The sequence below is a fragment of the Thamnophis elegans genome, chromosome 3 (genome assembly GCF_009769535.1).
Source record: "Thamnophis elegans isolate rThaEle1 chromosome 3, rThaEle1.pri, whole genome shotgun sequence".
Taxonomy (NCBI): Eukaryota; Metazoa; Chordata; class Lepidosauria; order Squamata; family Colubridae; genus Thamnophis; species Thamnophis elegans.
Window position 1 is genome coordinate 80,477,140 of NC_045543.1, and position 17,858 is coordinate 80,494,997.

Consider the following 17,858-nt stretch of genomic DNA (forward strand, 5'->3'; position numbering starts at 1 on the left):
ATAGGTCCTCGGGAGGGTGGGGTGTCAGTAGAATTCTTCAGCCATAGTCTTCTTCATGACTTTAGACATTAGACAATACAGTATCAATAGTAGAGACTATGTTTTTGGGTTTTATGATTTCCCAGGATTTGAAATGGACACCTAACATTAGAACCATCATTAAAAAGGCACAACAAAGAATGTTGTTATATTAAAAAATCACAACAAAGAATGTTGTTATAGGGCATTGCATGGCAAAACAACTAGAAGCAAAGTTTTTCCCTTGTGACATTACTCTACCGAACATCTAATTATCACAGTATTTTCTTATGTCTATGGATATTTACCCGCATTGTATGGCTGCTTTACTATTATCCTTCTCATCTTTTCTACTATCTTCTTCTTATGATTATACAACTTTGCATGTAAACGGAGAGCTTATGCACCAGAGACAAATTCCTTTAGTGTCTGATCACACATGGGCAGTCTTTTCTCTTCTCATCTCAGCAGGCTTGTTTTATCTGATTTTATCTGACTACTGGCCTTAGGGTCATAATAAAGGTTTGACTGACTGAATTGAAGCTATTTTCATTATACTGATTCCATGTTTTTTTCCTCCAGTGATCTCATGTTCCTCAGGTATCTTAGCAGAACATATATGGGGTTTTGGTTAGGAGCTTGGCTACAAGTATACATGTTTTATGATATTCTATGTTTTTATTATTTTGTGTTTTCAGTTGCCTAGAGTCACAAGGTATAAGGAAAGTGAAAATGGAGACGCCATCCAGAAGCAGTTAAGACAAGCAGTGAAGAAATGTGAACTAAGCCCGGGGAGGCAGGAAAACATAATAAAAAAAAAGACTGATACTGACTTTCCCAACAATATTAGATATGAGCGAGGGAATGGAAGTCACAGGGCTTTTTGCAAGGTTGTGTTACTACAGTGCTGTATTAAAGAGCTATGGTGGCACAGTGGTTAGAATGCAGTATTGCAGGCTAATTCTCCCGGCTACCAGCAGTTTGATTCTCATCAGCTCAAGGTTGACTCAGCCTTCCATCCTTCCAAAGTTGGTAAAATGAGGACCCATATTGTTGGAGACAATACAGGTACTCCTCAATTTACAACAGTTCATTTAGTGACTGTTAAAACTTACATCATCACTGAAAAAGTGACTTATGACCATTTTTCACACTTACGACCACTGCAGCATGTTCACGATCACATGATCAAAATGCAGACACTTGGCAACTGATTCATATTTATGACGGTTGTAATGTCCCGGGGTCACATGATCCCCTTTTGTGATCTTCTGACAAGTTAATTGGGAAACCAGATTCACTTAACAACCGTGTGACTAATTTAACAACTGCAGTGATTCACTTAGCAAGTGTTGCAAGAACGGTTGCAAAATGGGGCAAAATTCATTTAACAACTGTCTCACTTAGGAACAGAAATTTTGGACTCAATTGTGGTCGGAAGTCGGGGAGTACCTGTATGCTGACATTGTAAATCACTCAAAAGAATGCTGTAAACCATTAGGAAGTGTATATTTGTCTGCTATTGCTATAGTCTGTCTCAACAAAGTATAGTTCTGGTCTTCCTGTGAAGTCAGTTCCCTGATTGGTCTACTTTGTAGGAATGAAGCTAAGATTAGATGGATTGTTGTAAACATTAAATAAATAAATAAAAACAAGTGAAACGAATGAATAATGGAATCTATGTAGGAAAGGACATATGGGAGCAATTTTGATTCTTGGTATTTTATAGATACCTACTATACTGCCAATAAAGAATTCTATTCTATATTAAATCATAGACACAACATACAACACAGGAAGTAATAAAAATGTGCCAATCACAACATTGTTCTTCGCATTCCATCAGTTTTGATATAAAATCTTGTACATAGAACAGGAATTGGACAAATTACACTGCAAAATAATTATACAAACATCCATGCATGACAAAGTACCCAGAGGATAAAGTAATTAAGTTACATACTGGCAAAAATGGGATTTTAAATGAAATGATTACTAAGCATGCCTAAACTTGAACGTCAGTAAATGAATGTCCATTTGGAATATTTCAATTAATAGAGGTATTTTCAGAGAAAACTGGGAGGTTGCTAACCCCCCAAAATTTTACTGTATTGATTTGCGCAATTTTTCCACAGATACATTTTTTTTGTATTTTGTATCAGAAACTGGTGTACATAGTGCATCTGTCTTTTTTCTTTGGCATGTCTTATTGGGACAGTGCTCTTTTTTGCTATGGGTATCTGATACATGGCACCAGTTTCACTTTCCTGAGTCTGTTTTATTCAGGTGGACCAAGCTGGAATAGATCAACAGTATCCATTATTCACTGGAGATGAGTCAACTAAAAATATGCTTCCGGCTCATCATAACTGCATCAATTATGTTATTTTTGTAACTGATGCCCAGATTGATCTCCATCCTCAATTCAATTCAGCTGCCAAACAGGGTGACACATAATACAGTCTTCTCCCTGTTAAATGAAATCACAGGGAGCTATATTTATCCTCAGGAAACTAATGTATATGGGCATAAGTCTAACTGCTAAATTTCAATTCTAATCTAGGTGACAAAAGAGAAAGAAATACAAAGACAGAGAGAGAACACACAGATCTACTGATAAGACAATGCTTCATCTCAAATTATCTGATCTTTAAAATAATTTAACTTTAGCATTAAAATATTTATCTAAACTAAAACTGGATTCATTAATATTAACCTTCCTATTAAAGAGCCATATTGCTACATTAAATTGCTAAAAATCAGCCTTCTGGATCAAGAACCTAATTTTTTTAGTCTCAATTTAAGATAATTCCTTTTGCAGACACGAATGCTTTCTTGGAATTGGATAGTCTTGCCCTGCTTTTAAAGTGTTTCTAGCAAAATGATTGCTTTGTTGCCTTATTTAAGAAGTTCTCAAACTGTGGGTTACATTCTAGGTAGCGGTAATCAACTGGCAGATAATAACAAGTAGTTATCATTGTTTAAACCTGTGACCAGGCTTCTGCAGGAAAAGTGAGACTAATGTCAACTCTCATCCCCACTCTGCCTAGATAAGGCGGTAATAAGTTTGCTCAAGAAAAACAAGAGCAGGGGGAATTCTAAGAAGCAGTTAACCCAACTAGTGCTGTGATTGGTTCACCATAGCATCTGGAGTATATCCATAAGCGTTAGAATTTCTGTAGAACAGCGCTAGTGAAGTAATGGTTTTAGCCATTGTTTTAAATTTATATTATTTCAAAACAGGAAAATATGGGAGCTTTTTTACATTTTTACTGAAGAAGCATAGCATTTAATATAACAGCCAGATGTAACCTCGCCTCCCACCAGCATAAAACTAAGCCAGGAAAAAAGAAAAGAAAAAGAAGTAGTTATACAGAAAATACAGAATTATTTATGTAGGGAAACCTTGATTTAATGGACTAACTTAGGAAAAGTCCATTATTTCTCAGGGTCTGTTATAATAAAGCATGCTCATCACAGCAACTGAAATAAGTTGTGTGATAACAACATAACGTAAATCAAATAAATTGACACAATGACATTATCACATAAATGATAAAGAAAAGATAGAAACTCAGCTCACTATCGACTGCAATGCTACTACTATTTTTTAATTATATATTTTTTGCTGCCTCAATGACTTGGAATAGGAATTTACAATTATTTGCATAAAAATAGGTACCAATCTGTTCAACTGAGTCTTTTTCTTAAAGCAGGCAAGTTATACAGCTTAAGACAGTGCACTACATGTATAAAAAGGTCAAAAATTGTTTAAAAATGTATCTTTAAAAAAAGAAAGGAAACAGAAAACCTCTGCTATATATATAGCACCTATTTTATACACTCATAAAACTGTTTAATAAACCCAATAAAACTGAATAGGACTTGTTACGTTAAAGTTAAAGCATTAAATCACAGAATTAAAAAAATAGAATAGAGAAAAAGAAAAAAGAAATGATAAGTTTTTAATACCATTGATCATGGCATGTTTCTGGACCATTTCCAAGCTTTATGAGTGGGAAATACAATGGATATAGTCAGTAATAGTGGTGGGGGAGAAGGAATCTAGCCCATCCACCCCTTTCTTTGTGGAATCTCTTGAGCTCTACTTTTTCTTTACTCTCATCTAACATTTATATTAAGTCACCAGGAAGTCATTCATTGGTATGAGGTCAGGTATCATTAATACGCTGATGAAATCCATCTACACATCACTATCCTAGGATGACTAGGTGTTATTTTCCAGTAACTGAAGGCTGTGGGGGTGGGGATGAAAGTGTTTCAGCTCAATACATGATCAAATGGCTGTGGGTTTTCAGGTCTCCTAATTCTGGAGATTCTCTTCTTTCAATTCATGATTGGATTGCATTTCCCAGTCAGAGTTGGTATGCAATTTAGGTGGTCCTTTAGCTCTTGTTGAAGACCCGGAAGCAACAATGGCCAAAACAGCTTCTTTCAATAGATCCATCATGTGCTCTATTGTGCCATTCCTAACTTGGCCGGCCCTGGTAATTCATATTTGGATTACTGAAACATGCTTTAGACTGGGTGCTCTTGAAAACCCCCTGCAAGCTGCAGTTGGTCCACCTTGAGAGATCTTTGAAAGACCATTCATCTGTGACCTGCATTGCCTTCCAATGGAATTCTGTGTAATTCAAGTTGCTGATTATCATCTATGAAGCCATCTGAATTACTTGCAACTCTACCTCTGCTTGTCCCAGGAGAATGAGCAAAGTGAGCAATCTTCAAATCTCTTCTTTGAAGCCATGTCACCTGGAAGGATCCAGGAGACATGCCTTCTCTGCTGTAGCAACCAGCTCAGGGAATATGATTCTTCCTAAGGTTCAGATAGCTCTGTGCTTCCTATCCTTCTGTAAAGGCCCTGAAAATCTAGTTCTTCCTCCAGGCACCAGGCCAGACAATGAGATGAACACATGCAGAATGAAAGGTTTTTGAATGTGCATAGAGTGGCAATTTGGCTATTCTGTTTCTCTTTATTTCATTATATTATTATTCCATTTTTGATTCTAACTGCTTTCTATAATTTTTTTTTCTCACACTTCTATATAAGTCACCCAGCCATTTTGTAAATTGGGCAGTCATATCAATGAATCAATCTATCAATCGGTCAAGAAAATATGGTATATAGCAGCAAGTTCATCATTAGGTTATATCTACATACCTCTGCTGAGGGTACTCTCACCCAAAAGCATGATACTTCGTTTTCAACACATGGGCTACGTTCTGTAATAAAATCCTTAATATCTCTAAGTTTTTCTCTCCATCCTACTCTGATATTCTTTTTTTTTTAACTTACTTTCGCATTTGGATAAATTGGCTTGTCTTAATAACTGGTAACTTGCCTAATTGTCTACACAATTATTGATAGGAAAGATCATCACATGGCTTCTCATTATACTTTAGTTTGCTTACTAGTCAACTGAACTAGGTCATTCTAAGGGCTCCAGTGTAGTATAATATAAAGGTGCAACTGTAAAACTTTTAGTTCTATTAGAATTTGTGACTGTCTCAGAAAGCCATGATTGCATTATGACCACACAAATTACCTTGCTATAGCACCTCAGGCCTATCTCTATGGCAACCTAATAAAATTACTGCAGCTGCCACTCTAGATTTTACTGAACGAATTACTGCTATAATTAACTTTCAAAATATGGCATATAATAGAAATATATTAAGACGTACAATTTCTTTTCGATTAATGATGAGCTTAAATGGTTAAATATTTTTTTGTGATGACAGATCTACAATATTTCCCAACACAATATGGTAAATAAAGGATTAGGAGATCAGGAGAAGCAAGGACCTTGCGCTTCTGTGCTACACATCTTTCAAAGGTGTCTAAAACCGTCTCACTAATGAGAATTTCCAGGAAAAAACATTACAGTGCCTTACTGTAAATATAAATTATGCAAAAATAAATAGGCCATTTCTGAATTACAGAAGTCTACAATTTTCTATGTGTGTCTCAGAATGAAAGTCATCATCTTTGTTCGTGGTTTCCATTTTTGGTAGCATAACGAAAAAGATTTAGAAGTCTCAATCCCCTTTTCCCATATTGGTTGGTTTCAGGTCAGCTATATTGGCTTCCTGTAGGCTTTTTGGCTACAATTCAAGATCTTAGTTATCAATAAAACCATTAATGGCACAGGTCTGATTTATTTGTTGGATCATCTCTCTCCAACTTTCTGCTTCTTTTATTAAGTCCACCAGGATGAGTGTATTTTGGGTTCCCTCCTTGAAAAACATCATTTAGCTGGATCCAGGAAGGATCCTTTTTTGGTTGTAGTGCCTGCCTTTTGGAATAGCACATCTTATGAGATTGGTTGGATACAGTATGCAACAACTATTGAAAACTGATCCTGCCAATGTATGCATTACTGCAGTTTTAGTGTATCAAAAGCCACTCTAATTATGTTCCTCTGTTTTCTGGATGCACTAACTCACATAAGGACCACTAATAGGTTGCACCTTCCCAGGATATTAGCCTTTTTTGTTACCTAATCAACTCTGGACACAACTGGCCTAATTATAATTAAATTTGAAATTATATAATTATAGGTTAAAATAAACACACTCTGTGACTACAGGCTACTTTTGCTGACTGCCGGCTGTCTGAACTTCGGCAGTTCGATTGTCACCAGGTTGACTCAGCCTTCCATCCTTCCGAGGTCGGTGAAATGAGGACCCAGACTGTTGGGGGCAATATACTGACTAAACCACTTAGAGAGGGCTGTAAAGCACTGTGAAGCAATATATACATCTAAGTGCTATTGCTATATAAGACATATCCGTTTTGTATGAACAATTATTATTCAACTAGAATTTCCTGCAAATGAAAGAGTATTAAAGATAATATATTACTTGTATCATCTATTCTGTACATACTCTGTATAAGTAACCTTACATAGCACTTTAGGATGAAAGTATGAGGGGCAAGAGCAAAACAACCAAGCATGTATTTATTTTTGGTGCTGTTTAACTAATTCAGCTGAGCTTTTGAAGGGTAGAAAGTATAACAAACAAATAAATATATTTTGTAAATCTTGCCAAATAAAACTTCTGAGTTTTTATATCCAGACATTTTGGACTAGGTTCAAAATGTTCATGTTCATACACAGTCATTTGCCTTATCGGTCAAATTCCATTAGTTCTGACTGCCAATTCTACTTCTTGGTCATATGAAAAGGAAATTCTGGAAAATATACCGTATTATCTGCAAAGGAAGTAACCCTATCTTCTTTATTCCAGAAATTCTGAAAAATAAGATATTATTACTCTTCCTGCCCTACAGTAATGTATTGTTTTCACACACATAGCAACAAATGTGAAAGTACAGGACGTCTCTTTTGCCACAATATTCAATGCATGATTTAAGGCTCTCCACCATACTAACAGCATGATCATCATTTGACCAGAAGGTTTAAGATAATACTATCACTGTCAAACATTTCAGAAAGCATCTCATTATATCTGAAATATACACCTAAGTAATGTATGATTAATTTGGCATGTTGAAACACCAGTTAAGAAGTTACATTAACTAATTTTCAAAACTGAAATGAGAAAACCCAATATTAATGTGAATACATTTATATACATTTTAAAATTACATTGCTAAAAATCTCCATAAAACATCTATACTTACTATTTTGTAGAATCTGACAACTGATATTCCCGTCGTCTGTCATAGCATTCTTGAATACCAGGATCATTCCATAAGCTCTTTATTGCATCTACATAGGGATTCTCAAATGAGGACACTTTCTCTATATCAATTTCTCGAACCAGTTGTGCATTGGCCTATTGAAATAAAAAAGAAAATCAATAGGTATTTCTCATATAAAATATACACAGACCATTTTTCTTTATTAAATTCCCATTGAGCAAGAAACTGACTCACAGGTAAGGTATAGTAATAGCAATACTATAACATTTTCACTATATGTAGGAAATGAATGTAGGATGTAGAATGTAGTCTTTTTCGAAAAATACAGTAAGATTTTTTTCATGGTTTTGATCAGTCATTTAAAATAATTAATTTATTTCCTAATTCCATCTTGCGTCATAGGTGATCAACTCCCTTGAGACCTGCTGGCTCTAAAAAGAAAAACAAAATAAAAAACCACCACCTAATTTTCAACGAAATAATTACTTCAAAAGAGTTTTGATCTGGACAACGAAGTAAATGGAAGACCCAGAAGCAGCTGTTTTATTATAAGTTATATAAACAGAATAATATGTTTATTATGTTATATTAATAGAATAATCCCTAATAATTCCCTTTTTAAAAAAATGGAAAACAGTATTTGGAACTAAATATTGAATATGCATTGTTAAATGTTTGTACGTCTCCTTAAGATTCGAAATATACTTTAAGATAAAGGTAAAGGTTCCCCTCGCACATATGTGCTAGTCATTCCCAACTTTAGGGGGCGGTGCTCATCTCAGTTTCAAGGCCGAAGAGCCAACGCTGTCTGAAGATGTCTCCGTGGTCATGTGGCTGGCATGACTCAACGGTGAAGGTGCACAGAACACTGTTATCCTCCCACCAAAGGTGGTTCCTATTTTTCTACTTGCATTTTTTACGTGCTTACAAACTGCTAGATTGGCAGGAGCTGGGACAAGTAACGGCAACTCACTCCGTTACGTCGCGCTAGGGATTCGAACCGCTAGTCTTTCTGATTGACAAACTCAGTGTTTACATCCCCACAAAATGCATATTTTCTTCCCAATATTGGCTCCTATGTGATTTTTAATTTTAGCTTTGTTCTTGTATTTTCCCCTCAAAATTTTGCACTTGCACTTCTCATTTAAATGAAAAACAATGCATTTTGCAGAAATTAAATTTAAACATAAAACAACTTGCATAATTTAAACTTGCATCTGACTACAAAAGAAGAGTTCATTAAATGGGGTTCGAAAAGTATCTCTGCTAGTCTTTTACAGCAGTGGTTTCCAACCTTTTGAGCTTTGCAGACCAGCGGGAGAGGTGGGGAAAGAAGATCATTCTTTGTGAGAAGTGGGCGAGTGCATGCAGCATCACTTGTGCGCGCAGCGTGCATGAGCACCCACTGCTTTCACCAATTTGAGCTACACCCGGCTTGGCTCTCCCTCAATCCAGTTCTGAATGGGCCACAGCCCAATATCATGCTGTAGCCTTGGGGTTGGAAACACCTGTTTTACAGTATGCCCCTAAAATACCATCTCCCCTGAATCAAGAACACAATCGATACTACTAATACTATTATTTCTGCTACTATGTTTTCTTTTTTATTGTTGCTGCTACATTTTGATATTTATTCAATTTCAACTGCTAAATGAAGAAGTGCAAACAGATTCTTAAAGGAAATAGATCCTATTTTAGTTTTGGCAAGACATAATATAAAGCATTCCATGATTTCAAAAACTGGACACAAGGGAGGAATAATGATACTGATTGATACTGATTTAGAAAATATGCTTCAATGGCTCTACAAAAATACAAATGGCAATCAAAAAGAGTGACCTGGATAATATTTTTTCTATGAAAAAATGAAGAGTTACTCAATTTGTTTATACTTGTGCTAAAGATTAGAAGATATATATACAGGTATAATAGATAGAGAGATAGATCAGTCTTATTTTTCTTTTTTTTTCATCCTGCAGTTTTTACTCTTACCTATTATCTTTTCTTCATTTAGTTTGTATTAGATTTTAGTATATACTCAAAATTCTTTTAAACACACACACACACACACACACACACACACACACACGGAGGGAGGAAGAGAATTTTTATACAAGAAATCAACTTTAAATGCACTGTCACCAAGACACAGCTACATTCTTCTCCTGCCCTGAAAATTACATTCTGGGGACAATGTTCTGGATCTGTATTTTAGTACAGTTGTCCCCAACCAGGCATTTTCCAAGTGTGGGCACTGAAAAGAAATATTTCTGCAAACAACCGAGACCACATGATGTGTAATTTATTTATCTATCTAACATGGTTCTTAAACACACCTTGCCTAAATCTTGACTTGTTTAAAGTAGTAAATGCTTGCTAATTATTTTCACACACCTTTCAATGAAGCTATTAGCTCAACCAGCTGAAGTGCTAATTTAAATGCTTAAAATAATTATAGTCTGTACACATACCAACTCTCTTTCTATATATGTCACTCAGAAAGGATCCTGTAAAGAAAATCCTGGACAAAAGTTATAGGTACCTAGATCCAAGAATAAAATATCAGATCAAGAAATATGATTATGAAACAATGAATATAAAAACCAAAAGTTTCAGACAGTATGTACAATTCACTGTCCACAGCACAAAGCTGTATATATTTCACACAGCAGCTTTTATCCACTGGAGTATCCGAATACAGGATGTCATCAGCACAGGCCTTCAAATTCATGAAAGGGGGGGGGGGAGAGACAGCCCATTATACACAGTAGTTTGAGCTTTAGAAAAAAAAAGCCTTCTTCAAGCAAGGCAAATAAAATCCATCGGGACCTGTGTTAAATAACAATTGCAGAAAATTTGCTAAATTATTTGACAACATTGTAAGCCTGCAGGGACTTCGTTCAGGCAGTCACTAGAAGTCAACAACAACTATAAGGCAAGAAAAGAAAAAGCCGGATAAAATACAACACTAATTTTCTACTCCCACCAGACCAAACAAAAAATAAGCAAAAGAACCCCTCGGAATAATTCCAAACCGTATTGTTAAGAATTCTTGCTTTAGTAAAACTTAAAATATAGCACCCACATTTTCATGGTTGCCAGCTTTGTGACTCATGTAGATATGTACAAATGTTAGGAGAAAGAACTCATGCTTGTAAACTTCACTTTAAATATCTCATTATTTATGTAAAAATTAATTAGGTTGTATTGCTTTATACTTTTTCTGCTCAAAAATTTGTTTAATGCTTTTTTTAACACAATGATCACTATTTTACTGTACCAACAGTGATAAATAGTGGTAAAAAGAAAAGACACAGCTATTAAATGTACCTTTTTAATATAATTATAAATAAATCATATAATCTAAATTAAGAGTAAAAGATAGATAAAATTTAAATTAAAAATATTTAGAGATGTATATCACAGATAAAATAAGTCTAAAACATTAACCAGATTATTTAAAAGCCCTATTTTATTGCCTTTGATTACAGGGCTAATATATCTAAGCTGCAGAAACCCAGGGTCAAAAACAGCTTAATCAAATGTTCTTGGTTATATCTTTGCTGATAGGTCTAGATTTTGGCAACACAGATTTCAACAGCTCTCAATAGTAATAATAGTAGTAATAATAATAATAATAGTAGTAGTAGTAGTAGTAGTAGTAGTAGTAATAATAATAATAATAATAATAATGGTTAAACTGCACATATGAGAATTCACTGCTATAAATCATGTGTAGAGTTTTCTTTCCAGTCTTATATTATAACATCTTGGCTATTCCCCAAGGAGGCTTAGGGTACTAATCTTGCTAAAGCTATACAGGAAACAGAATGGTAAGTATTATGGAAATCAAGTAAATTCATCTTGGCTTCATCTCTGCAACGACTTCAGTGGAAGATTATAAATTAATGGAATTTGACTCAGTTAGATTCACATGCGCGCACATAGAAACACTCTATTCCAAATGATGGAGAAGAGAATCCTTCCTTCATATATGATGGTCTTGTGATCTCTTTTGGTGTAAACTTTATAAGAACATAAGTATCAATATTAAACAAGAAATCGAATGCTCCCCAGAGCTGGAATTACTAGCATTTATTTACAGGGTAAAATCTTAATAATATATTTTTCTCAGCAGCTAAAATAATTATGCTTCAAAATTAGAAAATGTTAGCTACTTTAACAATTGAAATATAGATTAACAAGATTAACAAGGCCAACTATTGTGTTAGAAAAGCTTACAGATGGTTAAAATAAAACATTAGAGACAGAAACCACAATTTTATTTAGTCTGAGATGATTTTATATCTTACCATAATTGCAACAGATCTATAATCAACAATACGTTTGATATAGAGTAAATATTAACATGTATATTGTCTATTTTTTTTGGTGGATTTTAAATATTTTTGGGGAGTCATTTTGGTACAGTGGTTAAGGCATTAGGCTAGAACCCAGGAGATTTTGAGTTCTAGTCCCATTTTAAGCACGAAGCCAGCTGAGGGATCTTGGGCCACTCACTTCTTTCAGCCCTACAAAGAAGTCAATGGCAAATCACTTGAAAACCCTTGCCAAGAAAACTGTAGTGACTTGTTCAGCCAGTCCTTTGGAAACATTTGAACAGAAGAAAAATAGTATTTTTAAAATATGGATTCAGGTTGTTCAATTATTTGATGTCTGTTAATAACAATTCAATTGAAAAAATCTAAAAATATGTAAAATATATAAAATATATAAAAATATATAAAATATATATTTGGTTATTCGCTCTTGAATGGATTCCAAAAAATAGATATATCATAAAAGAAAAATTAGACATCTTTGTTAAACAATGATGTTCCAAAGTCATGTTCACATTTCTACAAATTTCAGATCAAACCAGCAATATTAGGACACATTCAAACAATATAAATTAATATTCCAGTTTCTGAATCTCAACTTACTGAATATTTTCTGAAATTTCCAATATAACATATTTAAAAATATCCAGTTTGCAAGAACACACAAGTTTATTATTTCAAAGATAGTATACATATTTGATAATAATTTCATGTGTTACTTAAAGCTTCTTATAAAGATGAGGTTTTGTCTCTGGAACTAAACTTCTAAGTCATTTAATTAATTTGAGATTCAGTAGTAACAATGCTACCACAATTAATGAATTTAAATAAGAACTTGAACACTGTGCCATTCTGAAGCATTGGGATAGAGAGGGTGGGGTAAAAACTAGTAAGATGGCAGATAATGTATTGAGATCTTATTACTGCCTCTTTTTGTTGGTGGGTCAATAAAGTGTGCATATTCAAAAGGCTCAGGGCTTGTATCACAATGCTGTCTACCATCCTGCTGATTTACAACCCTTTGTGCAAATTCTATTGCACTTAAGTATATCAAATGTTGAAACATACTCTTACAATTAAACCCTTTCAAGATTTCTAAGCCCCCTATTGGCTATCTGCTGTTTGGTTATGGCCTCTGGTCTCCAGTGAGATATCTTTTTCTTTGGCTATATTGTCTTCTTTCAATTTTTATCTGTAAACTGCCAAGAGTTATGACAGACATAGGCAGCCTTGAACTCAAAATGAATTGAAATGATATAAAATAAATTAAACATGGAATTGGATAGGATCCTGGGGTGGTACCAAGGGACATGTGTCCAGGCACACGGGTGATCACGGGTGCCACACTAGGGATGTTAATCATCAGTGCTTTTTATTGCAAAGGGATCAAATTGGATGCAATATTTTTTGATAAACCTTGGAGGATTGAAGACTGGTAAATGCATGTTGTGTGACAAGATCGGGGGGGGGGGGGGAGATGGAAAACTCAACCCTTCTTTCCAGCAAAGAACAGTAAAATGCAGCAACACTTTAAAAAAAAGAAGGGCAAGTCTTTTTCATAGCTATGAATAATGTCATTCCAAGGTAAACTTGTCATTATTGTGGTTTCTTGACAATAATGTGGAAATGGTTTGTTATCATCTTGCTATTTTCAGTTTCCTGTTGCCTTTTTAATTTTCCAAGTTTATCCCATGTCTCAAGCTTTTTGTGTTTGAATTCCATTCAAGTATTTTTACCAGATCTGACTGTTCTGAATTTGAAAAAAATCCATCAATATCTGTTAGATGAATCAACCAGAGTTGGATAGCAACTTATACATTTGCTTTTTATTTCTAAAATAGAAATAAAAATAGGAAGAATAGAATAGAAACAAAACTACTATTGAGTTTAAACCACTTTTTAAAAATCTACCACCAATCTAGAGCATCTCATTAATTAGGATTAAATAGCCCATGATGCTTAAATATCTTAGACCTCATTAAACCATAATTGCCCTCTTGGTTTCATCCAGAGGTGGTATTCAGCAGGTTCTGATCAGTTCTGGAGAACCAGTAACAGAAATTTTGAGTAGTTCGGAGAACCGGTAAATACCACCTCTGACTGGCCCCGCCTCACCTATTCTGTGTTTCCCGAGTCCCAGCTGATCAGGAGGGAATGGAGATTTTACAGTATCCTTCCCATGTCACACCCACAGAACCGGTAGTAAAAAAACCTGAATCATCACTGGTTTCATCCAAAGTAAAGGGAACATATTGAGCAATACATAGCTATTCTGCCAATGACCCAGAAAGCAGGTTTGGTTGGTTGGAAAAATTAGGTTCAATTTTCATTGGAAATTGCATTTGTGCAAGTAAAATAAGGCTTCATTTTAATATTTAATGTTTTTCCCTAAATTGATAGCATTAATCACATTAATAGTAATAAGGGTAGATAGGATTGAAAGTAAAATTAAGAAGAAAAATGAAAAGGATAATAACAGTTCTGCACTTGTCTTTTAAAAAATTCTTTAGGATGAAATGCAAAATATCTACAATGACTCACTTTTTCGTTGTCATCATTAACAATCAACAGGAGACATTCCAGTCAACCAAAGTTTATTATTATTTTGAATGAGGATCTATAAATACATACAGGTTCCAGTAAATGACTTGCAACATTTCTTGCCCTAGACTGGTTCCTTGGCATATAATAATAATACATTTGAAAAGATACATTTTCTATTTTACTGTGTGGCGAAATTACCCCTATTCATTACATCATAGTACTGTAAAAAAAACGTTTACTCTCATATGATAGCATTGTATTTACCATATTTATACAGTGACAGCGAGTTTTATGTTCATAATTGCAAAAATTATTAGTTAGTGTTTGGCAAACATGTGTTTTGATGTCAACTGACCAAAAGAAAAAGAAGTTACGTGATAAATTAATAGATGTAAATTGTTATGGGATAGAAAAATAAGCTCTCTACAAAGTGTTTTTAAAATGTTTGCTTCCTATTTTGGATCTATATACATGTCTAGTGAAATAATAATTTTGTTATGCATTAAAATTTCTGTTTCTAAAATTATAAAAATTGTTCTTTTATAAGGGATCAACACTTACAGAATAGAACATAGTCCATTGAAAGAACTCCTTTAGATAATCGATCTCATATTCAAATAAGCATCAAAAGGAAGCAATTGTTAATCTGTAACTGGAAAAAGTTTCTAAAGTGTAACAAGGTATAACAAGATGGCTAGTTTGGAATTAACAAAAATAATGCTGGGAAACATCTGGTTTATGTAAGAGACAGAACACATGCTGTACTTCCAAAAGTATCTGACAGTATAAGATTAATGGATCACAATATTCAGAAAAGTGTGTGATGCCTAATGGTGTCACAAATAGAAAATACATTGTAGTATATTCTAAATAAAAATTGTTCATATTTTAGATTGATGATTAAGCCCAATGTTCATTTCTATATTTATAACTACTAGCACTAGAAATTTTCCTTGTTTAGTGAGAATTTGTTTCATCTTTTTTTTTACTCTAGGTAACAGCAATAGATTTGTTCCCACCAATTCTGTTACCTTGTCTTCTGCGTATTATAGATGAACATTCATGTCAATATATATTAGAAATAAATACTGTAAATAATAGGTAAAAAGTAAAGAAGTCCCTGCGGATTTTATTGTTAGTCTTGCTGACTATAGGGGGCAGTGCTCATCTCCGTTTCAAGGCCACTGAGCCAGCACTCTTCAAAGACATTTCTGCTGTTAAGTGGCCAGCATTACATCAGGGAGCACTGTTACTTTCCCACCAAAATGGTTCCTATTTATCTACTCGCATTTGCATACTTTCTAACTGTTCAGTTGGTAGATGATGGGGCAAAGACCTGAGGTCACCCTGCCATTTGGAGCTTGAGTCTTAAATCTGGGCTGCTGGCTTTTCAGCCGACAAGCCCAGCATCTTAACCACTGAGCCACTGCACCACCCTGTAAACAATAGACCATACTGTAATAATTTCCAGGGCAACTCAGGATAAAATGTCTTCATAACCACTTAGGCCCTTTTTAGTATTATTGCACTACATTTTAACAGCTGTGATGGCCCCACATTCATTACTCTTCCTGCCCTGCAATAATATTAACTCAAAATATATAACAAAATAATGGTATGAGAATTAAATAGCAGCTTATCTTCCAATAAGGAGGCACATTAAAAGCAACCTTCACCTTCCTTTATGGCAGAGCACTGATATGTTTCCCTTTGTCTTATGGAAATTGTTGTAAATTCATCTTCAGGGATGGAACATGCTATGGGAGGTGATTGTATGGTACTCAAAAGTGATTTAAATAATAAAATCAGTATCGTACTGTTGTGATGCAAAATCTGTCCCTTTTACAGATGCACTGTGACCATGTATGCATCCATGAAATGGGTAAATGTTTGCAGGGTTAGCATTATTTTGATGAAAACATCAGGCCTCGCATATAGCTGTATTTAAGAGCTATCACTACTACTTGATTTTCACTTTTATTACTTTCATCTGGGCTGTTGTCCTAGAGATAGGAGATTTGTTTTTCATACATTATTTCTAGTAATCCCAAAGGAGAGATATCCCAAATTCATGCCCCAGTCGATCATCCATAGATTGATGGTCCACTTGTTCCAGACAGAATTATCCTTCTTTGTGATTTGTTACCAAAACTAATTTATATGAAAACTGGACTTTAATAAGAACATGGTGTTCTGCAATTATCCTTGGTGATTTGCTTCATTAAAAATTAGGTTACTGCTTATATAATATTTATGAACACACTTCAATGTTTTAAAACTTCAAATCCAGGAAGAAAGTACATTTATGTGTTTTAAAATGAAACTATCTTTCATATTTATGTTGCCTCTCATGTTTCTGTATGATTTCTGAGCATCACTTTTAGAAATGTCTTGCAAGTGAGGTTAATCGGCTGGAAAGAATCTTTAGCTGGTTTAACAAAGCTGATGAAAAATAAAGCCTCAAGGAGAAAAGAGGAAGATAATGGAGAAGATATTTGAGAAGGATCTGCAGGGAATAGTATGAGATCCTGCAGATAGAAGACTGGACTTGGGGGAAATGATAGCTTTCAAGGTTGTCAACCTGATTAACAAGTAAGTTGTAAGTTGAAAGCTAAGTATCATAAAACCGAGTGAGACACAATCATCATTTTTCAGATCTAATTCAGATAATGATGATACAAGATTAACAGATCTAATGAGATAAAACACTTTTGGGATAAGCTTAAATTGCAATATATCTCCTTTTAAAAATCTGTATTCTATATTACAGATAGTAACAAAAGGAATTAATAATTAATTTTTTCTGTAGACTTCATCTGGAAAGTCTTTCTTGACAAAGCTCTATCTAATGGGCAATGTAAATGGGATAGCAAGGCACTTCAGTTTCTAACACAGAACATTCATCCAATAAATCTTCCACAAGATTAATTTCTGTGACAGCAGCTTTCTTTTTCTTTCCCATTGCATTTTTCTTAATTAATACGCTAGGCTTAAATTTCAGTAAAATGCTGTAGATTTTTGCCATATATTGTGTCAGAACCCCATGCTCTCTTCATTAATGATCTTAAATAAATTAATAAAATTGATGTCTTCAAGAAGATAAACTACAAAAGTATTTTTCTACATCTTACATCCAGAAGCAAAGATGCACATCACTATATGTGTGTGTGTGTACATACATACATACATACATACATATATATATGTAAAATGAAGGTAACACAGAAAAAGCTATAACCGAATTTTTGATTTGTGTCAAAGAGAGA

General features: G+C 34.3%; 1 protein-coding gene across 1 annotated transcript in view; it reads right to left on the reverse strand.

Annotated features, from left to right (window-relative positions):
• Positions 1 to 17,858, reverse strand: part of LOC116506135 (guanine nucleotide-binding protein G(q) subunit alpha) — a 91,937-nt gene that overhangs the window by 18,533 nt on the left and 55,546 nt on the right. Inside the window, exon 3 of the mRNA XM_032213787.1 lies at positions 7,688 to 7,842. Coding sequence (XP_032069678.1) covers positions 7,688 to 7,842 — 155 coding nt within the window. The remainder of the gene's footprint in view (positions 1 to 7,687; positions 7,843 to 17,858) is intronic.